Source organism: Molossus molossus, unplaced genomic scaffold, assembly GCF_014108415.1.
Source record: "Molossus molossus isolate mMolMol1 unplaced genomic scaffold, mMolMol1.p scaffold_m16_p_6, whole genome shotgun sequence".
NCBI classification, from domain to species: Eukaryota; Metazoa; Chordata; class Mammalia; order Chiroptera; family Molossidae; genus Molossus; species Molossus molossus.
In genome coordinates this window covers 57,380,924-57,407,053 of record NW_023425399.1, presented here as the reverse complement: position 1 = coordinate 57,407,053, position 26,130 = coordinate 57,380,924, and the positions used below count along the sequence as shown (strand labels likewise).

Genomic DNA, 26,130 nt, shown 5'->3' with positions numbered 1-26,130 from the left:
CCTTAGCTCTCAGGCCACTCTCTTGAACACAAAGCCAGGGGGGATGGCACAGGGAGGGAGAGAGAGGACAAAGACCCTCACTCATGCTCACCTGCTAAACACCATTGCTAGGACAATCGGGAACCACCCAAACTTTAGGATCTTCACAATGGGTGGGTTCTGCTTTGCAATGAGGATCAACACCGGAGTCAGGACCATGAAGCCGATACAGACCAAGGGAGTCAGAAACCGACTGTCTGCAAAGAGAACAAGGAAAAAAGGGATGCATGCAGCTGTGTGGTCAGGGCCAAAGCACAGAGCACAGCATGGTGGGCTGTGGCCTGGTTTAGGGAGATGAGAGGTGGGCTGGGAACTAAAGACTCTAGAGGTCTAAGGAGACACTTCTGTCCTCATCAGTTTCAGGTCAACTGTCCTACCATACCTTCCAAAAAATTTTCTCCATCCTGTTAAGCAACTGGAAAAGCTCTTCTCTGCCCCTCAGGTCCTACCACCTTCACTTTCACTTCTCTGGTTTGGTATTTTTCTGACATAACCTCCTCTGCCTCCTCTCAGCCCAGTGAGCTCTAAGCAAGTATCAAACACTCTCGGAGACAGCAGCCTATAGGGGTGCCTACTTGCAGGACATTTTTGCACCTATTTCAACTTTTCTAGAACTTCTCATAAGCCTCAGAAGAGGTTCCACCTCCTATTCTCCCAGTCTTATGGTGAATACTTCCATTCCCCTGCACGTGGCTTGTCTGCCTGACTACATCGGCAGGTGTGGCAGTCCATGGCTCACATCTTGTCAGTGAAGATTTATGTGATACATGCCAGGCCCAGTGACCAACCCCATACCCTCCTGCCCAGTGCACTCAAGAGAAACCCAGTCTAATTGGAGAGATGGACAATCCCACAATTACTCAACATCTAATAAGTCACGAGTTGAAACACACAATTTCAGTAGGGGTACTGCAGGGGCAAAGAGGAAGGGTCTGGGAACACTTGTGACTCGTATTTATTTTGCAAATCAAACATGTTTAACCCATATACAAATCTTATTTACATTCGGTTTGGTCTAAAAATAAAATTAGGAGTGAGGGCCTGTTGACACAAGATGTATGAACTCCTCCCTCTGCTGTTGAGCAGGTTCCCAGGCCGCCTCCTGAGAAGCCCTGGCCTCCCCTGCCTCATAGCTACAGGGAGAGCATGTGTTGCTACTGCTGCTGCCCATGACTGATAATTCCTCCTTAGGAGTCAGTTCTTGGGCAGTTTACATGTGCCCAGTGTGAACTACCTTCCCCAAGGAGGCACTGTCACCTGTGAGAATGTGCTAAAATGGCCAGACCAGTCTCAGGACCTTCCTGGCCTCCTCTCATACCCTGGTCTAAGGTGGAAACGGACAATCTATATGTCTGCTGACTTGAGGAGCATGTCCCATCTAACACAGTTGGGAGAGCTTGAGGCACTTGCTGGATAATACCTTGACTTGTTCAGTGACTTCAGGCTTTGCCTCTATAAAAGGAGGATCTCTGACACCACGACAGACCTCGCAGGTTCCTTCTTGTGGTGCCTGATTTGAACATTGCAGGCTGGGTGCAAACATTCCAACTCAGTCCTGCTGGTGGACCCCTCCTCCTTGGGACCCCCTACCTTTATATTTATAGAAGAAGCTGCTAATGAAAGCCAGAATGGACAACGTAATAAGGTCTCCCAGGCTGGCTGCAATGGGTGTGGCAATGTTGTCTGGGTTGACCCCGAGCTTTCGAGCACCAATCACTATACAGACCATCAGCAGTCCTGCAGAGAGGAGAGAGAAGAGACTGAAAGCTCCGGAATTCAACAGACCCCAAAGAGGCTCAGCAGCACAGGATGAGAAGGGACTCAGGAACTAAAGCCAGGCCACTCGAGAAGGCCAGGAGTGTCGAATTCTGCTTTGTGACTTTCTGGCATGATGCTAAGAAGCAGCATGGAAGCTTTGATGACACACTCAAACCCATTGGGGAGATAGCAAACAGGACGTTCCTGGGCTTCCAAACAACTAGGAACTATAGACATGAAGCTCACGCCCCTCACTGCAGGGAAGATGCTCCAAACCTGCTCTGAGCAATGGGAGCCCAAGGGCTGAGTATCGCTTCCCATGCCTGCTGGGATCCCTGGAGAAGCAGATGCCAGGGTGAAATTAGTCAAGTGAGCAGTTTGTTAAGGGCAAAGTCTGTGAGGGAAATGGGAAGGGTGGCGGTACAGGGCAGCCCCGGCAGCAGGAGAGAGGGAAAGTAGGGAGAGCACATGCACACTGCAGTGCAGTGCTGGAGAGCTTGGCACGGTTGTCCCTCAAGCCAAAGACACAGAGTGGGTCCATGTCTCTGGGGAACAGGCCCATTTCAGGAGCCCTGAACAGCTACCACTGTGTGGAGCCAGCATTTGGCCTGTGACTGCAGGACTGATGGATTTTAGGGTGCAGCACTGAAGACCTACTCTGCAGCTGGAAACCTGAGAGGTACCTTTTAGTGGCCACCTCGCCTCTCCAGATCCTACTTTCTGTTCTGACTTTGTTCTGTGGTGATCATCACATGTGGCCTTCTAGCCCCTATCCGCTCCTTAGGACTTAACCAACAGCATCTCGTGTGGGTCTTTAAGAAGACACTTTGTATCTTGGCTATTGGTGTTTTAACACTTTACCTTTATGTCGTCTTAAAGCTGGGTTGACCCTGAGGTTTCGAGCTACAGTTTGTGCTGATTTTGTGACCAGATCATAGCTACTTAATCTCTTTTGAAATATCAGTTCTAAATAAATCTTAAATGGCATGGCTAAACTGGTGGTCTGGTGACAATCCCACTGAGACTATACATATAGAGGGATACCGTCAGTTTGAGAGCACTTAGTAAAAACCACCAACACCTCCTAGCTTTATGGCACAGTCATATTATGGCCACACTGTGAGACATTGGCAACATTTCTGACCTTCCACACATCTTTGGTTGATCCCAATTATGTCCATGCAGCTGAGCTTCACCCCATATCTGGGCTTCAGTTTTCTCATCTATAAAATGGGGAGCTATGGCATTCTGTACAAGGCCACAGATGAACAGGGCTGGTCTTCTGAATCATTTGATTGTACTGTTTTCAGAGAAGACTTCATGCCAAGTATCTCCTGGGCTCTATTTCTCCAGAAGGTTTGGAATACTCACCCTGCCCTTCCTTGACCAGACTAACTGTACCCTACCCCATGCACATGCATAGATAGGTATGTGACCAGGTAGATGCAAACATCCTGCCTGGGAAGCACAGCTTGTGAATTTGCTCCTAGGCTTCTACACTCTTCCCTCTCCTCGCAATCATTGGCCCTAGTATACAAATGCAGCCATTCCAAATATCTATTGCCTGGCAGGATCAAAAATCATCAAATAACCTGCTGCATTAATTTACAGAGAGTTGAGCTCAAAGGTGTTTTGTAGGCAGTCAGATGGCGAGACAGAAGTGTAAATACAAATCCAATTTATAAAGTTATCACTTGTTGCTTCTTACACCTACATATGTTGCAACACACACATAAACATACAACCCACAAGAGAACCAGAATAAAGTTCACTCATTCACGCCCTGGCCAGTTTGGCTCAGCGGTTGGAGCATCAGCCTGCAGACCAGAGAGTCCCAGGTTTGGTTCCCGCTAGGGGCACGTACCAAAAAAAAAAAAAAAAAAAAGTTCACTTATTCAGCAAACATTTGGGAGCTGGTTACATGCCTGGGCCTGTTTTAAGTAACTATCAGGCTCTATACTCTCACCACTTAAATGCTTGTCGGGTGTAGGAACAGACAGTATACAACGAAATGAACAAGCATTTGAAGTATATAAATAGGATACTAAAAACAAAGCACAACTGGGAACAGGGCTACCCTAGAGAGCTGATCAGAAAAGGCCTCAGAAAGGAAGAGTTACTAACACTTAATTGGAATTATCTGTATGTCCTGTACTGATGTCTCACTCTGAACTATAATATAAACATCACAAAACAGGATCCCTGTGCATTTTGTTCACTGGTGTATTTTTAGCACCATAACAGTGCCTGGCCAGCAGCCAACACTCAGTAAATACTGAGTAATAATGAATGAGTGACATTCGATTGTAATTGCACAGCCAACTGGTTCTCTATTGACGTGTGTGAGATCCAAGTATGGGGTTATATCTGCCAGTGCCTCCATCTTTCTGCCTTCTACAGACATGTAGGAAGCATCTGCTATGTGGCAGGCAGTATGATAGGAGCAGCAGATGGAAAAATGGGACATGGGGGCCTCCCGCTCTGAGATGCTGACATTATAGTGGGAAGATGAGACAGAAAATGAACAAAGAAACAAGATAATTTCAGATTTTCCCCAGTGTTCTAAAAGGAAAATGGCATATTACAGTACAACATGGTAGCAATGGGGAAGGGGAGAAGGAAGGAAAACAGTACTTGTGAGGGGTAGTCAGAAAACACCTCTCTGAAGAGATAAAATTTTTCAAGCTAAAATGGAGCCTTGCTCTCCACCATGACTGCAGACTGCAGAGCCCACCACAGGCTCATATGCAAGCCATGCTCAAGAAATGGTTAAGGGCTGATTGAATAAATGAATGAATGAATAGATGAACAGATGAATGTATCTACACAGCACAGGCCAGTTCTTCAAACAAGCTGAGAGAAGAGAAATGGAGATAGCAGCTACCCCAGCACACACATCCTACCCAGGTTGGGGTCACTGTCCTCTTCACCTGCCCACAAAGTTGGTCATAACCTGGAAGGCTCTTCCCCATTCCCTGGAAGGATGCCCAAAGCTCCACCATTAGTGCTCTGATTTTTGGAATTGAAAGCACAAGGAGCTGAGAGTGGAGCTCTGAGAAGTGGAGTATGGTGGCCAGCCAGGAGGAGGAAGGATACTGGGGTTGAGGCACAGCTCACCTAGAGCAAAAGATGCAAGGAAGGCAGTGATGACACTGCTGGCACACAGCAACTCCACTTTCGCAAAGTCTAACTCCCCCCTAGACACAGCTCCCAGCAGCAGGGCAACCACAGCAGCCAGGAGCCCCAATACAGTGGCCTGCACCTGTTGGGCAGAAATCAGAAACATGAGGAAGGGTCCCTCTGACCACTGCTGCTCCTCCTTGCTCTTCACCACACCTCCTTTCTGTCCTTGAGAGGTCAGAGAAAAACAAAGACTAACACCTTCCTTCAACTCAATTCCCCTAAAAACTACTACTTTCCCCTCTGCTTCTTGTTCCATGCCATCTTCAATCACAGAACGTAGTTCATCTTCTCAACTCTTGGTCAAGGGTACCAGCCTCTGGTTCACAGCTCCTCTCACACTGCTCTGGGCAAGTGTTTTATAACCTTCAGCAGCACAGACCATGGACTTCCTCTCACAGAGATGCTCCCTGATCTGCAGCTACAGCTCAGAGGCCTTTGAGCACGCTTCCCATTTCTCTCTCTTCCTTTCTTCCCTTGGCACTTGCCCTGCATGCTGGTGCCCTGCTCTCTGCATTGTCTCCTATCCCCAGCTGCAGTTCCCATCTCATCCAAGTGGGACACGTACAGATGAGGACACATCTCTGTACCCACTCAGGCCAGTGCTAGGATGTACCCCAGATCTGAGTATCAATACTAGCATAAGCTCTCAGTAATCCAAAACATCTCAAGGGAAACATGTTGTGTTACTAAAGAAGGCTAAATAAACAGAGTTCTACCATATATATGGATGAGGAGAGTTAGTCTTTTAAAGATGAAAATTGCTCTCCAAGTTCACCTATGTAATTCCAATCAAGATCCCAAAAAGATTTTTCATAATACTTAACTCACTTTAAATTTCACAAAGATAAGTAGATGTGTGAGAATAACTATAACAATTTTGAGAAAGAAAATCAAGAGAGAATTTTGGCATATTTATTATCAATATGTATTTTAAAGCTATGGTAATTAAAACAGGGGGTACTGGAAGAAAAACAGATCAGCAGCAGAATGTAGTCCAGGAATAAAATCATGATTATATAAAAATTTAGTATGATAAAAGTGGCATTGCAAATCTGTATGAAATATTTGACTAGTAAATAAATAGGGTAAGAGAGATTGGATATTTGTTTGGGAAAAATAAAATAAATTCTTATTTTATAACATTCACACACGTGCACACCTAAACATAAAAATCTAAAGTGTGGTCCTGGCCCACTGGGCTCAGCGGTTAGAGCATCAGCCTGTGGACCAATGAGTCATGGTTTGATTTCAGTCAAGGGCATGTACCTCAGGTTGCAGTTAGTCCCTGGCTGGGGTCGTGTGGGAGGCAACCAGTCAATGTGTCCCTCTCATGTCAATGTTTCTCTTTCTCTCCCTCCCTCTCACTCTATCTGAGGATAAATGGAAAAATATTCTTGGGTGAGGATTAAAAAAAAAATCTAAAGTGTGAAATAAAAAAAATATAGAATAATATGTTTCAGATTTCAGATAGGGGAGTCCTTCTACTAAAGATATTTCATTTAAAATCTATAAAGAAAAATATTGATAAACTTTATTTAAGTCCAAATATAACTTCCATATGATACAACATACCACAAAATTCAAAGACAAAGATATACTTGGAGAAAATATTTCCAACAACATAATAATGGGTTAGTATCCAAAATAATGAAGTCCATTTTACAAATCATCAACAACAATAAGATAACCTGACAGAAAAATACACAAGAGATGTGGACAGGGAATTCACAGAAAAAGAAATACAAATGACCATGAAACATGCAAAAATATGATCAGGAAAATTTTAAATGTAATCATAATTTGAAAACATCGTATGTATTTGTAACTGCTGCTGGTCTTCCTCTATTACATGATAAACACAACCTTATTTTCTGCTGGTGTCCTCAGCTCTGAGAAGAGAGGCTGGATATCACCCTCATCTCTGCTCACCAAATAAATGGATGAATGAATCTATGACTAGATGGGATACACTATTTTTACCCATCAGACTAAGTAAAATTAAAATTTGAAAGATTGATAATATAAAATACATATTGACAAATATGTGGAAAACTGGTCTCATACATTGATGGAGGTAAAATTTTGGAGAAAAATGTGTATGTAAATTACCCCTGTGCCTTATGATCAAGCATTTTCCAGGGAAACAGTTGAACATTTGTCAAAGAACCATGTGATGATACCTGAATGTAAGGATAAAACACAGAGAAGCTGATGGTGACTAAGTTTCCAGCTTGAATAAATTATAAGACTATTCACTAGGCATAGCTAGCATGATTAATTATCAAGTGCAAACTAGACTCCATGCCTCTCCTATAATCCATATTTCACAACATCCTACCTTACAGTTAAGGTAAAATCACTTGCCTCAGGGTCCTCAGTTGGTTGACTCCCAGAGTGAGCTTTCAACCATCAAAATAGACTGAGTTGGGAACTGCAGAGCAGGTGCAAGTGAGGAGGGAAGCTTACAAGGCCAGATCTGGCTATGCTGTTTCAAGGATACTTTTGGGATAGGCAGATGAAGGGGCCCAGTAGAGAGCTACAGATAGGAGTTCTGGAATCCACGTGATAGGTAAAGTCAGTATCCTCCTAATTTGATGAACAGGGAGATAGGGCTAATCAAGTTTGTGTGTCACCAGTTAATAAATAATGGCCTTAACTCTAGGCCTGTCTGATCTCAGAGTCCAGGTTTTTGTGTGGCAACAGTCTGCCCCCAGCCAGAGAAGCCCAGGAGGTTCTGGATAGAGCCACCTCCTGTCTAGATCCCACCCCAGCTTTTCCTAAGCCCCTAAGCCAATCTCTTCCCAGAATCCTCCAGCCTCGGGCTTCCTACCCTGGGAATCCCAGGACGAGCACTTAGTCCAACTAGGGTCTGCTAATAGAAGGTACAAGTTTGAAAGAGCATGCAGCATTTAAGGGACAAAAGGGAGGATTTTGCAAAGGCTAAGAAGAAATAGGCAGAGAGGCAGGAGTGGGGACAAGGAGGACTTTCCAGGTAGGAATGATCTGCAGATGCCCAGAAAGAATAAGTATGATCACATGATCAAGGCAATCACAGGGCAATGGCAGCAACCCTGGCAAGTACACTTTGGACAGAGTAGGAAGAAAAGGCAGTTTTCACCCCAGTTCTATGAGAGAGAGAAGTAAGCAAGTACAGAGGAATCTTTTCAAGAAGCCTCCAACTACTGCAAGAGTGTGGTCTGGTGGGCGTGGGATGAATGGATGAGTGGCTTCCTTCCCCAAAGCGCAGTCCAGAGCACAGAAACAAGGGCTCACTTAGTCATCACTCTTCCCACCTGCCTGGCTGCAGATTCAAAAGAGGGGAGGGGATCAATCAATCAGACAAAGAGGAGATTCACCTGAATGAGGGCGAGGTTACTGTTAATGACTCTGTGTTGCTCCCGGGGGTCATCAATTTGTCCAGTGTTGGCCTAGAATGGAGAGAAAAGGGCAAAGGGTAAGTCTGGCTAGGCCCAAAGCCAAGTCAGTCCTTCCTGGAAAAAGGGTAGTCTCAGGAAATAAATCAGCAAATACCACTTCAGTGATGTCAGAACAAATTATTCTTGCCAACTTTCAAAAGTGGAAAGGTAAAGACACAGGTACCTTGGAGAATCAGATGGTGTCATGAACCAACTCTCCCATACCCAAGTGTGCAAATGCACACACATGTATGCATGCATATATGCATACACAGGTATGAATGTCACCCACAATTTTAGGGCCACCTGACTTCCAGGTTCACCCACAGACCACAGTGGAGGACACTTCTGTGAACCTGGCCTGTGCCCTCTGCCAGATTTTTGGCCCCATTCTCCTGAACAGCTTCAATTCCTTTATCTCCACTCCAGTGAATCACATCTCAAAGGACCACCAACCACCCAACTTCCTCTCTGCAAATCATCCCATTTCAGAAACACATGTTAAGTCCATCTTCTCTTAGTATTAAAAAACCAGGATCAGAAAGATGATTTTTCTCCTTTAAAAATGGTAGTCAGATCAGAATATCATAGCATTTGCCAGCAAAATTCAATATGTAGATAAGAAAAAGTTTCAAAGGAAATATCTTTTCCTAGCTCCTTTGTGCTGAGTTCATTAAGTTCCTGAACTCCAAGGGAAAAAAATATATATATATAATCACTTTTCTTTGTACAATAAAGGGAGGAGCTTTTTTGTCTTTAGCATGATGGACATTTGGGACATATCATAACAGTCATGGAGCCTCAGTCAACTCTTCCTACAGACAAACACCTACCTCAGGGGTCCTCCTGGGAACAAGAGAACAAGGTGAAGCAGAACACAGCTGCACAACCCAAGACATGCCCAAAACACAAGGCCAGCAGGCTGGTCTCTCCTCTCTGCTCCACACCTGTGCTGTGCATTCCAAGGACTCAACGTTTCCTATCAATCAACCAATTCCAAGGCTAGTGCTACTCTTATCAAATAAGGGGCTTGCTGCTGACCCATGACCCTTGAATATGATTCTGAAAGGTATTCCTTCCTCAAGACATTTTATTTTCATCTCTGTAAAATGATTAAAATAGACAAATCTATTACCTGTAAAACCCACACAGGAGCCATTTTTCTCTGTGTGAAGGTGCCTGCTGGTGCTCACAGGTATATTACAGGACAGGGAGTAGAGGGTTGAAGAAACTTGGAGATCTGATGGAGAGAAGAGGGAAGAAGAGTACCAGAGGGAAAGAAACAGTGGGAAGAGGTGGGATGTTAAGGAATTAGGATTTCAGAATGTCCAGAAGCATTTCTAGGGCAGACGATGGGAATGGGCAGTTGGGTGGAATGGTGGTGAAGGTCACAGGAGCTAAAGCTGTCCAAAAAATGTGAAGCTTGGGTTTTGAGTGAATTATCCATGTGCGTGCTGAAATCATCCAGGTTGCTATAGGGATTTGGTGTGGAGATGAAGACCATTAGAGGGCCCACTTTCCAGGACTGTGGGGGATTGACTGAGTGGCAAAGGAGAAAAGGAAGTGGGGCAGGATGGTGAGGGTACAGCACACCTGCCAGACCAGCAGGATACACCATGGGTAGAGGTCCTCAGGGAGCAGGTCTCCATCAAGGTAGAGGGACATGGTGGTCCTAGAGAAACCAGGTCAAGAGACTGAGGAACAAAGCCAGCCTCAAGTACAGGCTTAGTAGCTTTTTGCTAAGACTGCAAAGAGAAAATTTGTGTGAAGTTGGAGCATCTTTTAGAGAGACCAATCCAGATTCACTTCAATGGAAGAGTTTAGGGAAAGCCCTTCCTAAATATGTATTTGGATCACATATATTTACATATTTTAAATCTCTTTTAATCTTATAAATATAGGTTTCTAAGAGAAATCCTGTGGGATCCTTTTTCATTCTAGATTGTCTAAATCTTTCCTTATTGTCTGCATCGAACAGGCTACTTTCACTGATTGTACCATGAAGTGATGAGTTTCTCCAGTCTCTAGCTCTGGGTTGTGCCTCGAAGGCTGATCTGTGTGGCTCCATGTACAAGCTCCCTTGTTCTACTGCTTCTGCTTGGTTCTGGCCAGCAGAGAGCCATGAAAAGATACTGGAGGGCCAGCAGAGAGTGAGGTTGGGGTGTGCATATCTCTGTCTTTCCCACTGGCCAGTGGCTATGTTCCTTCACCCAGACCCACAACTCCAGCAAGATGGCCTTCTATAGCCATAGGTTCTGGAAACAACCTCATCTCCTGCCCCTTTAGGCCTTGAGTAATCATTACTTCCTACTGTTGCCAGTCCTGTGGTGCTTCACCATCCCTTTGTGGTTTCCCATAACTCTGCCCATAACTTGGTGAATGAATTCATTAAACTCTGCTCAACCCCCAATCTGGGTGTGCCACCTCTTTCCCATCAGGATCTTAACTTACTCAGTAAGTTATGTCTTCAGAAGGACATTTAGCCCATTCATAGTACAATATGATTTGTCATTCCTTTGTGTATTTTTTTTCTAATCACAAAAAATACATATATTCACTGGATTAAGATGGAGATTGAATGTAAATTTTGCTATCATTCTCCCTGCCCAAATTAGAGAGTAGGGAAAGACAATCTTTTAATTTGTTCCAAAGTTAATACCTTTCACACAGCTTCTCCTGATGTTAACATCTTACATAGCACAGGACAATCATTAACTCTTAACAGACATCAACACTTAACACTGGTATGACACTATTGACTAAATAACAGAATGTATTTGGACTTCCCAAGTTTTTCCACTAATATCCTTTTTCTGTTTCAGTAACTAATCAGGATCGACCACTGAATTTAGTCATCACTGTCTCGTTGGTCTACTCCAATCTGTGACAGTTCCTCACCTTTGTTGTCTTTCATGACTCTGACCCTTTTGAAGAGCACTGATCACATATTCTGTACAATGTCCTTCAACTTGGCTTTGTCTGGTGTTTCCTCATGATTAAACTGAGATTATGGGTTTGGGGGGAGAAGACTGCAGAGGTGACATGCCCTCCTCTTTGGTATCTGAGGGTGTATGATAACAAGGCTGATCATAGGTGATGCTAACCTTGATCACTGGAAAAGGTGTATCTGACAGGAATCTCTAGTTCTCAACCTTCCTAATGCTGCAACCCTTTAATACAGTTCCTCATGTTGTGGTGACCCCCAACCATAAAATTGTTTTCGTTGCTACCTAATAACTGTAATTTTGCTACTGTTATGTCTTAGGCGACCCCTGTGAAAGGGTTGTTCGACCTCCAAAGGGGTCGCGACCCACAAGTGAGAACCACTGCTCTAGTGCAAACTTAACTATTTTTCCTTTGCCATATTCTATTAGTTGGAAGTGAGTCATTAAGTCCAGTACATACTCAAGGGGAGAGGAACTGAACTTCAGCTCCTAGAGGACAGCATATCAAAGATTTGAGGACATATGCTAAAACTACCATAGCAGTTCACAAATATGTGGGGAGATACTCTGAGGCTATGTAAAGATACTACTCCTTAAAGTACCACCCACTAGTTCAACAACAGTTTTGCCTACAGTGATCACCATGGTATTCTTATTAACAATATTTCTTTATTGATTTTAGAGAGAGAGAGGAAGGGAGAGGGAGAGAGAGACAGCGATGAGAGAGAATATCAACTGGCTGCCTCCTGCATGCCTCCCACCGGGGATCAGGCCCACAATCTGGGCAAGTGCCCTGACTGGGAATCAAACTGGCTACCTCTTGGTGCATGGGTCACCACTCAACCACTGAGCCACACCAGCTGGGCTGATCACTATGGTATTCTAGTGGTGATTTTGTATTTCTTTCCACATTTATAAATTTAAATTGTCCTCTAAGATAGAGTTGTCCCTTCTCCCCCATTTAATTATTGACTTAATCATTTATCTGTATGGTATGTATGGTCTCATGGGTAGTTATTTTATTCTTGAGGTCATGAGACAATACTATTTATTTTGTTGCTAAAATTGTTCTAGTTGCGGGCGACTCGAATTTTTTCACGTTGGTTCCTACTTCTTTCTGACATGCCCCCCATCTCCATTTTAGCGCTTCCTTACTTTCTGGCACTATCAGATAGTCCAGATTCATCTTGTATTTTCCCTGCCCCCGCCCCAGAATCAGCCATTTTCCCAAGGATGACAGTTCTTTTTATTAGAGAATGGCATCAGAAACAAGGTCTAGACACTAGGGGCACTAGGCACTATTGAGGTGGTATTGCTTCTAGGTCCTCATAGTAGATGGAGCTAGGACATGTATGCACACCCATTTATATTTATTTTTTTATCTGTCTAAATATATTTTAAGACAAACATGAATTCATACTTATATCTCTGCCTCCAATCCACTAGGATTCATTCTAGCATTGAGGAGACAGTTTTGTTTTGTTTTTTAATGAAAAAGAGTGCTGGAAAACAAGAGGAGTTATCTATAGTTTAACACAGATTAAGAGGAATTTCTGAGCAATGGAAGGCTCATCTGAGTTAGGTTGATAGAAGAACCCATAACTGAAAATGAAAGCAGGAAAATCTTATGGTCCAAAGTAGAGGTGGCCCTGGGGACAATGGAGCAGAGGGGAGCCTGGGAAAACTGAAACAGTATTTGGTTCAGAAAGCAAAGCAGGAGGTTTAAGGAGGTTGGTCTCTTCACTTGCCTGACTGATTTGTGCCAACAGTGGGATACCTGGAAGTAGTAAGAGTGTTTATTGGGATAAGAAACGGCAGAACAGTGCCTAGAGTGGCCACTGGAGGGACACTGAGCCCCCAGATCCATAAGACGAGTTAGTGGCATATACCTCCAGGCAACACATTCTGACTCTCCCCTCAATCACCAGAGGAGATTCCAAAGAAGGAAGCATTCACAGATATACAGAGTAAAAGGAAATCTAAAATACAACTGCAAGAGAATAAATTTCTGTTGTTTTAAGCCACTAAATATGCAATAATTTGTTATAGCAGAAGCTCTAGGGGAGAATCTGTTCCTTTTTCTTTTCCAGCAGGTAGAGCAACATTTTTTTGGCTTGTGGCTCCTGCTCCATCTTCAATGTGACAGAACATCTCTGGGACTCTGCTGTTCTCATAGGCCTTCTTCTATTCTGTCGGAAACTTCTCTCTGCTTACCCTTTATAAGTAGTCTTATGATGACACTGTGGCTCTCCCATGTTAAGGTCCTTAACTTAATTACATCTGACAAAACTTTTTCCTCACATCTTTTTTTTTTATCCTCCCCTGAGGACATTTTTTTTTTGCCCTTCTCTTCAGATAAAATGGGAGGGAGAGAGGAAGGAAGAGAGAGAAACATCGATGCAAGTGACACATCAATTGGTTGCCACCCACATGACCCCAACCGGGGCCAGGGACAAACTGCTACCGAGGTACGTGCCCCTAGCAGAACTGAACCCGGGACTCTCTGATCCGCGGGGTGACGCTCTAACTGCTGGGCCAAACTGGCGAGGGCTCCATACATCTTTGAGGGCTGTTGTTCACCCAACCACCTCTTACCTATCTTTCCCACTTCCTATTCCAAGTCTGCCCCCTCCCCTCGCCCTCTGCACTCCACCTAAGTCTATCGCTATTCTCTCAGTTTCTTGAACACACCACACTTCCTCTTGCCACAGGCCTTTGTCACATACTGGATATCAAATGGGCATCAGAGAGAGGAAAAGAATTTCACTTCCTGGGAGAGTTGGTAGGGGTGAGAAGAGGGCAAAGCTAGGAACCTTGTTAGATAGAGCCCACAGGAAAACAATTCTGGTTGTGGGGCATTGAAGAAGCCCTTTGGGAGAACAAAATTCCTCACAGACATCATTAATAGCATTTAATGCTCTGTCTCCTCTATGAAATCCTCCATTGAGCCTGCCATGCTCATTATAGCTTCAGTGTAAATGTGTGGAGCTGGGCTCAAAGTCCAGGTAGCTGAGCAGGGGCATCACACAGACCTGGATGGGCACAGGGACACAGAGCCCTATATGACACTGGGTTAAAGGAGAAACTCGGGCACCCAGAGTGGGATTCCAGGACCCAGCCACGAGATTTCTGATCAGGATTGTTAAAATGAGTCTGCGGAAGCAAACCCCCAGCGACTTCTTAAAGCAAATCATTGGACGACCAGTAGTGGTAAAATTAAATTCTGGAGTGGATTATCGAGGGGTCCTGGCTTGCCTGGATGGCTACATGAATATAGCCTTGGAGCAGACAGAAGAATATGTAAATGGGCAACTGAAGAATAAGTATGGGGATGCATGTATCCGCGGGAACAATGTGTTGTACATCAGCACGCAGAAGAGGAGGGTGTGAAGGAGTCAAGCCTGCGGCACTCTTCAGACTTGGATATATTTTTTTATGAGATCTTTTTGGGGTTTTTTGATATAATTTGTCAAATTTCATAATGGTGATGTTTCACTGACATGTGAGTAAGGTAAATGTATACAGTTGTGGATTTAAATGTAAAGAGTTCTTTCATATTTAAGTTCCAGTCATTTTCTTTTACCTCTGTGTCAGTGTGCAGAATGCAAAGAGAATAAAAAAAGAAAAAGAAAAAAAAAAAAAAAAGGAGAAACTCAATGCACATAGGGGCTGGGCCTGGGCAGTCCACCTTGGCTATGGAAAAACAAGATGACAGGCTAGGAGGAGTGACCAAGTAGAGCATCATGAACAAAACAAAACTCAACAATACTCTTCTTTTTGGAGAGCCCAACCCACCCACATACAAGCTACTTTGGGGAGACTTGGTGATGCAAACATATCCCTCCCTGAGGGATAGGTGGCCCAGATATCCAGATGTCCACTTACAGCTGTGGCAAGTCGTGACGCCAGTGTCATCTCCAGGTTCCCCTTCAGGCCCACTAAGGGTGGCACCAGCGTCAACAGGTCGTTAACCTCCACAAACACAGGCCAGTGCTGGTGGGACAGAATAAGAAGCTCAATCCATAATACACACATAATGGCATAGCTCAGATTTTCTTGAGGGAAGCTTTCAACAAGTTACTTCTCATTCCCTGTAAAATAAATGAGTACGACTAAATAGTTTCTTTTTTTCATTGATTTTAGAGAGAGGAAGGGAAAAGGAGAGAGACAGGAACATCGATGACAGAGAAACATGCATCGGCTGCCTCCTGCATGCCTCCTACTGGGGATTGAGCCTGCAACCCTGGCATGTGCCCTGACAGGGAATCAACCTAGTGACCTCTTGGTGCATGGGATGACACTCAAGCACTGAGCCACACCAGCCAGGGCCTAAATAATTTGGGTTTTTAATTTTTTTTTTCTTTACTGACTTTAGAGAGAGAGGAAGGGAGAGGGAAAGAGAGAGAGAAACATTGATGAGAGAGAACAATGAATGGCTGCCTCCTGCATGCCCCCCACTGGGGATCAGGCCCACAACCTGGGTATGTGCCCTGACAAGGAATTGAACCGGCAATCTCTTGGTGCATGGGTCGACAATCAACCACTGAGCTACACTAGCCAGGACCGAACTAGTTTCTTAAATGACTCTAAACTAAATAAAAAATAATGATTAAGTCTTGACATTTTCTCAATACTATTCAGCGAATAGCAGTAGTGGTCTGAAGAGACCCTTTCTCTCTCTGGTCCTCAGCACCTGGGAGAACTGGGGACTAGAGTGGGCCGAGCCTGTAGACATGCTTTGTCAGGTGTGCACAATGTGTTCGCAGAAACAGGAATGAGTCACCAGTTTCAAAGCGGGAAGATCCACATGGACTGGGAGAGCGGTGCTGAAGAGTGGCACTGCTTTATCAGGGACAGGGACTCCCAGGCAGTGCCAGGCCTGCTCGGCTGCTCCCAGGAACCAAAGCCAAGTACAAGTTGCCCCGGAGTATCATGGGGGGGGGAGCTCTGGATATGTCAAAACAGATAGAATGTGCCTCTATACAGATCTGTATCAAACATAAAGAAATAAAAATTAAAAATAAAAAGAATGAGAGAAATATAAAAGAGAACCAATGGACATGGACAACAGTGTGGTGAGTGTGAGAGGGAGACGGGGATGGGTAGAGGTGAAAGAGGGCATAGAGGGGATAAATGGTAAAGAAAGTATATTTTTAAATTTAAATAAATAAAAAGGATTAAAGGGATACATGTTTCAAAAAAACTAGAAGAGAAAATAACGTAGTGAAGTGGAAATTATTGCAACCTGTTTAACATACAACTAGATTATTCCCCAATCAATTTGTAATGATCCTACTTACTTATTTGAGCTTCATGGGCCCTACAGATATCTGTGACCCCTATATTAGAAGCTGCCCCTGGTTTTACAATGCTAAAGCTGGAAAAATCTGACCTTGTCAGCTAGAAGACAGGATGCCTGGGGACCCCCATTCCCTGAGACAAGAGCTATATAAAGGTGTGCGGATCCACTGGCCTCTGAGGCCCTGGAGAGTCATCTATAAGGCAGCACAAGACATCTCACCAGGCCTGGAGATGAGGGGACTGGGCCAGGCCCTTTGAAGACCCATTGTTTATGATTTCTTCACTCCTTGGTTTCTCCCTTTACCTTATCTACAAAGCTAAGGTAAGGATTATTTCATCAATGACCTCCATTGAAATTCAGAATCATTACCAGCTCTGATGGATTTATGAGTCTGCCCTCTCCTAAAAGTTCAGGAGAAAACCAAGTCACCAGGCAAGAAGGTGTGCCATTATCATGATCCCAGTCCTCACGAAGCATGTGGCCCCTGTGCAGCTGCGCAGCTGTCCTACAAGCTGTCACACCCCATCCAGCAGAGTGAGGTCTCCCTTCAGTTCACAGGGATAGGCTGCCTGCAGGCAACATCCCCCACCCTAAACTCCCTCCTACCTGCGCTGTAAGTTGACACGCTCTTGTGCACACTCTTTCCCTGCCTACATACAACACTGAGTTCCTGCCAACCCAAAAGTAAAAACAAACCCCTTCTCTCAGCCTCCCCTGCCATGGAAGCCTTCCCCTTCTCTTCCTCACCATTATTAAATTTTGAATGAGTTCCTGTTGTCAACTGTCAAAATTAAATGCTGTGCAAGGCTCTGACAATACTGCACCCCACAGCAACACTCCTCTCCTTAAAGGAAGCAGTGACTTACAAATGGGTGACTCCACTGGATCTTCTCTCCTCCATTCTGCTGCTCTCCCTGTGCTAGGGCATCTTCAACCACCCCCCACCCACCCACCTAAACATGTACTCAACTCCTGCTGTGCGACAGGCACACCCCTGAGCTCTCCACACTGGTTCCCCAACCACATACCCTATGCTGACCTCTCTGATTATTTCATCTTGACCTCCATTGAAGGCTTGCGTCTCTTCCTCCTCACAATTTTTTTCATTTTTAGAAATTTAATTAAGCCCTGGCCAGTTTGGTTCAGCAGTTAGAGCGCCGGCCCGCAGACCAAAGGGCCACAGTTCAATTCCTGGTCCAGGGCATGTAACTGGGTTGCAGGTTCAATCTTGGGCCCTGGTCAGGGTCATGTGGATCATTCAGGGGTAAACCAATTAGTGTTTCTCTCTCCCTCCTCCCGTCCCTTCTAATCTATCTAAAAATCAATAGAAAAATATGTTCAGGTGAGGATTAACCAACAGAAAAATTAATAAAGAATTTTATTTCCATCCTGGCCAGTTTGGCTCAGCGGTTAGAGCATCGGCCTGCAGTCCTGAGAGACCCGGGTTCAGTTCCTGCTAAGGGCACGTACCTCGGTTGCAGTTTGTCCCTGGCCCTGGTTGGTCGTGCGGATGGCAGCCACTCGATGTGTCCCTTTCACGTCGATGTCTCTCTCTCTCTCTCTCTCCCCCCCTCCCTCTCTCCCCTCCCACTCTATCTGAACAAAATACGGAAAAATGTCCTCGGGTGAGGATTAAAAAAAAAAAAAAGAATTTTATTTCCTTTTTTCAGATAGGAAAGTTACAAAGTTAGAAATTTCACCCAAGTCTAACAACCATTGATTTAAAATGAACCCAGGCTTTCAACTCTGGACAGCCCTCAGGTTACAAGACTATCTTGTGGGCTGATTTGACCAGAACTAACACACTTTCTCCAGAAAACACAAGGTCAATCTTTGTCAAGATTCTAATTCCACAGCTGAGAAACTCTATTAAAGGACATACTGAACTACGCTGAGGGGAAGATCAGGCTGCCACCAAACCACTGGCTGACTCCCAGCACACATGGCTCCTAACCAATCTTTCCCACCCCTGGATTCATCCTAGCCCATTCAAAGTCTGCTTCCCACCAACAGTAAAACCCAGAGTTCAGGAGACCCAAGGTGCAGACTAACATAATCCTGACTTTCCTTCATACTCTGTCTTCAGTTCCCCTTTCTGTCCACATTCTCTCCTTTCCAAGGCTGGAGTTACCTTCCACAGCCACCCCACTCTCCATTAATAAGCAGCCCGAAGGAAGTGAAAGCTGGAAATGTGAACCTCTGTACAGCTGTCCCATCCTTCTTGCAAGGGGTTGCCTGGGCACCAGCTGGGACAGCACCATGGCCAAGGAGATTTGAGAAGTCATATCTAGACACAAGGCATCATACAATCAACCAGGAGGGGTCTATTCAGAAACAAAGTCAACAAACATGGAAGGTAAAGCAGAAAAATAGGACCCTGGATCCTGGGTGACACTGCTAATCCAATGAGTTAACTAGCGCCACAACTGCCTGATCTAGACTTCTTTGCAGGGATGAGAAATGTGTTTAGTCGCTTTGAGTTGCATTTTCTGTTACTCACAGCCAGAGCACCCAGACTGATGCTTTGGGCTCTGTGCTGGTGGTGTGCGATGTCACTGGCTCAGATCTGCCTTCTGAATGTTTATACCTGCTGACCCAATGGCTGACTGAACCCTGATATCCCACAACCCTTTCAAACTCAGGATTCTAAATGCAACCCTCCTCACCCAGTCCCCCTTGTCCTGCTCCATCCACCATAGTTCCAAGCATCCCTCCTGCTCTGCCAACCAGGACTTAATGAACTCCTTGTGTTCCCCAATATCCTGACATCCAAATCTTCGTGACTGTCTTAAATTCTGCCACTGCCCTCTCCTCTCCAACAACACTTTAAAGACATCTATCCAGCCTGGCTGGTGTGGCTCAGTGGATTGAGCATCACCCCACGGACTGAGATGTCCTGGTTCGATTTCTGGTTAGGTTGCAGCCTCGATCTCCAGTGAGGGGCATGGAGGAGACAGCTGATTGATGTATCCCTTTCACATCGATGTTTCTATTACTCTCTCCCTTCCTCTCTCTCTAAAAAATAAAATAAAGACATCTATCCAAGGCACTGAGGAGGCTGAAATCAGTCAGAAATACTGATTCTTGCACATGGAAGGCTCTGAATCACTACCACAGCCTCCTAGCTTTCCCCTGTGGCCTGGAGCTGCACCCTCCAGGACATCGCTGACCCTGCTGCCAGGATTTTGTTGCACATACATGACTATGGCACTCATCCCTTTATAACCCTTCATTGCCAATTCCACTCCTGGACACGTACCCAATAGATACGAGTCCTTTGGCCTCCCTCTAAAAAACACAGACCAAAAAACATATACAAAAATGTTCCTAGCAGTATCATGCCTGGAGACTAGCCAAAAAGAATACACAGTATTAGAGGTCAGAAAAGTGGTTTAGGTTTGGTCAAGCATGAAAGGCTGAGAGTGTTCTTGATCTAGGTGGTGATTACTGAGGTACATTTACCTTGAGATGGTTCATCAAACGGTACACACGAGTTATACATTTTTCTACACTTCTGTGCTATATTTCAATAAAACAAATACATGATATTTATTACTATTATTTTAAATATGTTTTTATTGATTTTTTAGAGAGGAAGGGAGAGACAGAAACATCAATGTGAGAAACATTGATCAGCTGCCTCCTGCATGCCCCCTGCTGGGGATCGAGCCTGAAAACCTGGTATGTACCCTACAGGGAATTGTCCAGGGACCTCTCTCTCAGTCCATGAGAAGATGCTCAATCCGCTAAGCCACACAGGGCTAGGCTTTACTATTAAAATGAAGAATGACAACAAACTCTGGCCAGTTTGGCTCAGCAATAAAAGTGTCAGCCCACAGTCTGAAGGGTCTTGGGTTCTAATTCTGGTCAAGGGCACATATCTGGGTTTCAGGTTCGATCCCAGGCCCCAGTCAGGGTCGCAGGGGAGGCAACCAATCAATGTGTCTCACAACAATGTATGTTTCCCTCTCTTCCTCCCTTCCACTCTATGTAAAATATCCATGGAAAAATATCCTCAGGTGAGGATTAACAAAAAAAAGAATGACAAAAAATCAACAACACCTTTGCTCTCAGTTTATAAACTTCTAAGCAATGCTAACACTGCCCCTTGCTGCCTGTCCAGCACCCCAGCCCCATGACAGTGGCCACTCATGTTCCTCACTCTTCACAAATGCATACTCATTTGTCCATATCTATATACACACTGATATCTTTGCCAGGGATGTTTACTATTCCTCACATCGTCCTGGAAACTACTACATTATCCTTTAAAGTCAAACTCCAACTGTCCTGCTAACTCTAGAATATCTGACTCCTCTAGGAAGAATGGATTTTTCATTCTTCCTTTACAGGCAAATGTCTGCCTCCACTCAGTTCTTCGTGGGATGATCTGATGAGCATCTGCCTCACCCACTTAGACATCAAATGCCAGGAAGGCAGGGGTTGGTCTGCTTCTGCTCACCACTGCACCTGCAGGGCCCAAGAGTAGGATGCAGAGTTCAACAAAGTGTGCTGACTGAATGAAGGAGGAACCAGATGAATGTATGTATTCATTTATCCTACTCTGCATTTGGCTATGAGCTACTCAAAGAGGGATCCCATTTGATTTATCTCTAATTCAGTGGAGAGTGATCACATACCCTCTAACAACACTAAAAACCACTCTTACTGTCTCCAGGTACACATGTGTGTACATAAACTCCCAAAAGGTCTAGAAGGACATGCACAACCTCATAATACAGGAATAAACTGAGAGTGAGAGCTGTGGTCAAAAAGGGCTTAACCTTAACTCAATATTATTTTAAAAAAGAAATATTTATGCCTTCTTTGTGTAACTGAAAAATGTTTTTTGAAAAACACTAAACTGGTCCTCTAGCCACTTATTAGGCCTTAATCCCCAGGCCCAACCATAGACTGAACACAGACCACAGAAAGAGAGAGACAGACAGACCCCTGGCCCCAAATTGAGAGGAGGTGAAGTCAGAACCCAACCAGTGCCCTTGGTCTCAGGACTGCACCAGAGACAGCCCATGAAGCGTGCCTGCCAAGCCAGGAGGTCATCCTTAATATAAGCTCTTAAGCCCGAGGCCCCAGCATGCAGCCTCCCGTTACTCTGGGTGGGCAACGGCCCAGGTACAGTTGAAGCCAGGAGCCAGAACCCCATCTCACGTTGCGGGGCTTCCCGTAGGAGTAGTGTTGCCAAGACTGCTTTCTGCACTGCTGAGAGGCAGTGAGCAAAGAAGTGGTGGTGGAGGCTCAGGAATCAGGGAAACTCAAGTGCCCTTGAGCCTCACAGAACACTGGAGTAATAGAACCATGTCTGCAATGTGGGGAAAAGGAACAGGCTGTGACTTCCAGAGCTATTTTGTTTCTCCCAGCTGCTGAACCTCCCAAAAATGAATGGCTCAATGACTGAATTTGCACATGGCCTTCCCAAGACACCCCTTTTTCTTCATACTGGCCTCCCAGATGGTGCATTACCACATAGTCCAGGAAGGTATTCTGCCATTCAGCTAGTCTTCCTCCTGTGTGCCCTGCTGTGCCACCTCTGCTGATGGTCAAGCACAATCCCCGCCCCCCTCTCTCTCCCCGACATCCCACCAAATCTTCCAGATTCTGCCAAACTCTCCAAAAATAAGTTGCTGCAAGCTCTCCTGCAGCAACTGAGGTACATGCAATGGGGTGAAGAGGCTCCAAGCTGTGCTCCAACTGAGGTCGCTATGGAAGGTCAAAAAGAGGACTATGGACAGTCTCTCTCCCCAGTATCTGCAGGAGGGTTTTAGGGCAGGTGACAAAATCTTGGAGCAGCTCTAGGAGTGAAGCTCAAAGGCAGAAGAGGTGGATATCCAGGTCATAAGCCTAGATGAACACAAGTTTTCTAATGGCAAGTTGGCCAGTATGCAATAGCTGCCCCACCCCAGGAGGGGTGAGTGTCCTCTCCACTGAGGTATGCAAGCAGAGGCTGTCTTGGCGGCATCATGAGCCTCATTCAGAGACCATAACAGCCAGGGGGGGTGTTGACCACTCCTCTCCAACTCAGAGACAGTTGCCATTAATGTTGGGTAGCCATTAATAAGGAGATGCTGTGTGTACTAAAGAAGAAGGAATGCTATCTGGGATGTCTCATGGGTTAAAAAACTAAATCTAATTTCACAGAGTAAAAAACACATTATGTAGTATGATCCCATATATTTATGTTTATATATTCTTGATAGATACACAGCACAATGTTGAAGAGATTATGTGCATCCACCATCCTTCACTTAGGTACATTTTCTAATTTTTCTAAAACAACACACTAACTGTATAAGAAATGTTTAAGTAGACAGAGAAAAACTTCAGTGATTCAGACAGTTACCTGAGCCAACCTAAGGGCATAAACAGACCAGGAGAAGCAAGCACCAGTATGTGATCACTCAAGGCTTCCAGCAAATTGCATCTACCTGATGGAGACCACCACAGCCCCTTGCTGGCCCAGACCCCCAGCCCAACCTCTGTCCTTTGTCTTCCCACAGAAGAGCCCTATGAAGATTCTGGGGGTTGGAGGGATTAATGCTCATCACCCTCAGGCCACAATACAAGGTGCACTTGGTTATCCATCCTCATAAGCCTGCGAGGTGGGTGTGTTTATTAGTTCCATCTACAGATGGGGAAACTAAGCAGGGGACACTAACAAGTGAGCAAATGACATAGCCAGGATTTGAACCCCTCAGTCCCTTCCAAATGAGTCTGCATTCCCTGGAAGGAAAAAGGTTTGAGCTCCCAGAGCTAATGTAACTCATGTGCACTGACCTTCAGAGAGGGTGATCAGAAGCTTCTGTAAATCTCAGACAGTGGAGGACCCACCTGCCAGCACCATTGAGACCAGGACTCCTAGACCTCAAGACCTGGCTCAGGGCTGCTTGCATCCCCCTCACCCCTGCCTGTCCTATTTGTGATGCCTGGAACTCCAGTACCTTCTTTCCCAGGCTCCAAACTGCCCCTCAGATGCCCAGTACGCACTTGGATGGTGTTCATCAATAGGCCCAGGCCCAAGAGCAGAGGGGGAACCACAATCTGCCACGTGAAGGTGCAGGCAGTCTCAGGGAAGACTCCATGGGGCACCGGGTGAACTCACAGCTGAAGCCTCGCAGCTTCTTGCCCTGAAAGCAAAACTCCAGATTCAGCTGGGTGACTACCATGGTCAGGCTGTCGATCATATTCACAGGGGCAAGATATCCACGCCTAGGAAGCCCTCTGTCCTCTGTCCTCCTTGTCTTCACCAGGATACATTTCCTAAGATGTCCACACAGGTAGAGTGGCCAGGTACCCGCTCCTGGGAAGAGTTCCCCAAATGCCCCTCAGCAGATGGCCAGAGCAAACAAGTAAAGAGAAAAGGCCAGTGTGACGCAGAGTGTCATTCAAGGCCTAAGCCAGCTCCTGCTATCCATCTGATCTCTGCAGATAAGGTTTTCTTCAGAGTGGCTGCTACGTCAGCCAGCACCTCCCTCAGCTAGCCTGCCACAAGAAGGCTCACTGTCCCTCGGCACGACCTTGACAGCATCCAGCCCTCTGGCCCACGCTGGCTCAATCTGAACCAAGAGATGGAGCCACATGACGCCAGGCCTTGGCAAGTGCCATGCAGAGGCCTGCCCACCTTTGCAAATGTGCCCTGGGCAGCCTGTACTTGTGGCAGATAAGGGCCCAGAGAAATCTCAGCATGAAGGACCCACTCCTCAGTCCAGGTTTACAGTCCTCTGAGGGTCTGCAGGTAACCAAGAAAGAAGATACACCTGTGGTCACCTTGATTTTGATGTCCAGGGGTTCATGGCCACACAAAGAAGCTGTGTTCAGAGGAATCAGAGCCCTGTTCTTTCAAGGGCCCAGAAGATTTGTAAACATGCTTCCAAAGGGACCACATTCTCATCTGCTACAAAGGTAAGATCAACCCAGCCCAGGAGAAGGGGCTGAGATGGCAACTCTGACTCCTAGGAATTCTATTATTGTTGGATGTGTCCACTGTGCATTCCACAGGTGCCAGGGATAGAATAACCAGGCTGAGCACAGGCTGGATCAGAGATCAAGGCCATAGCCAACAGAAGCCCAAAGCTAAGGATGAGGTGCACATTCACTACAGACCCAGGGACCTCACCCTGATGTAGGCCTCACCTCTGCTCCTATTCTTAAACCACAGCCCTCTTGGGCACTGGTTCCCCTGTCTATTCTATGCTCAAGTTCCATCCCTTTAGCCTGATGTTCATAGCCCTCACAGGTCTAGATCCTAGCAACTGCTGCATGCCTATCCACTCCCCTCACCAATTCCAGCCAAACATCTCCAATAATTGTTTCCCTCAAGTCCCAGATACTCCTCTCACTGAATCTTTCCTCACACCATTCATTTACTCATTCATTCAACAGATATTTTTAAGCCCCTCCCAGGAGCCAGACATAATGAGCTCAAAATTTCTTTGGCATTCATTCCATTGAGAGTTGGAGTTCTGTCTCCTCCTTTTCAATCTGTGACTGCTGGACCAGTAGAACACAGTGGAAGAGACACTGTGTCAGTCTGGTTCTGGGATCAGATCTTGAGAAACTGACAGCTTCCACTTCCCATCTCTTGAGATGTTCATGCTTGAAACCCAGCCACCATGCTATGCGAAAGCCCAAGCAGTCACATGCAGAGGCCACATATAGGGGTTCTAGCCAAGAGCCCCAACTGAGGTTCCAGCTGACAGTCAGCTGCAACTGTCATATCATGTGAACTATCTTGAATTGGGTAGAGTGCCTAGCAAGTCACCCCTGCAGATGCTGCATTGAGCAGACAGCCATTTTCACTGAGACCCACCCAAAGCCCTACAGATGTATGATCAAACTGAATGACTGGCTTTAAATAAGCCACAAAATTTTGGTGTGGTTTGTTGCACAGCAGTAGATAACTGGGACATTTTGGGGTACTTCATACCCACCCTTGACTGTACATAAACCAACAACTCCCAGACCTCTCTCCCCAACCCAGACCTCTACCCTGAGCTTTCAGATGGTATTTAACCCTATCATGAAGACAAGTACTTCAAACTCAGTCTTCCATGATCATTTCTTCCAAACATCTTTCTCCAAGCTTCCAGACTCAATGAATAGTTCTGCCAGAAATCCAAACCTCACTCTGATGGCCCCTTCCCTGACTACCTCAACCTCACATCCAACCTGCCTGTCCCCAAATCTCTCCTGCATCTGCCCCTCTTCTCCAGCTCATGCACACGACCTTCACCATAGCCCTACTACCTCCTAACCTGTCTGCCACTGACAGTACACATGCTCTTCATACTAACATCCCACAGTACATCTCCAAGTCACTTGCTTGCCCAAATATCATCAGCTGTTAACTTATTACTTGAGAAAGTTTAGATTGTATGGCCAGGCATTCAAGGCTCTTTATAATTTGAGGGAGGGAAAAAAAGCATCCATTTGTTCCCTCTTTCTTTCTTTCTAGTCCCTGGTCATATACTGC

At 45.5% G+C, this 26,130-nt stretch overlaps 2 protein-coding genes across 2 annotated transcripts in view; one reads left to right on the top strand and one right to left on the bottom strand.

The window, feature by feature from the left end:
• The window catches only part of SLC41A3 (solute carrier family 41 member 3), a 47,922-nt gene extending 24,098 nt beyond the window's left edge, over positions 1–23,824 (bottom strand). Inside the window, 7 exon segments of the mRNA XM_036245067.1 lie at positions 92–236; positions 1,630–1,776; positions 4,915–5,059; positions 8,337–8,408; positions 15,227–15,334; positions 23,646–23,746; positions 23,749–23,824. Of these exon segments, the coding sequence (XP_036100960.1) occupies positions 92–236; positions 1,630–1,776; positions 4,915–5,059; positions 8,337–8,408; positions 15,227–15,334; positions 23,646–23,746; positions 23,749–23,824 (794 nt within the window).
• LOC118618668 (U6 snRNA-associated Sm-like protein LSm6) lies at positions 14,463–14,866 on the top strand. Its single transcript, XM_036245068.1, has one exon. The coding sequence runs from the start codon at positions 14,489–14,491 to the stop codon at positions 14,729–14,731; it is 243 nt and encodes an 80-aa protein (XP_036100961.1). The 5' UTR covers positions 14,463–14,488; the 3' UTR covers positions 14,732–14,866.
• Positions 23,825–26,130: the final 2,306 nt, after the last annotated feature.

Excerpts from the sequence above, each read along its gene's own strand:
- LOC118618668 (XM_036245068.1), top strand. The coding sequence starts at position 14,489 with ATGAGTCTGCGGAAGCAAACCCCCAGCGACTTCTTAAAGCAAATCATT.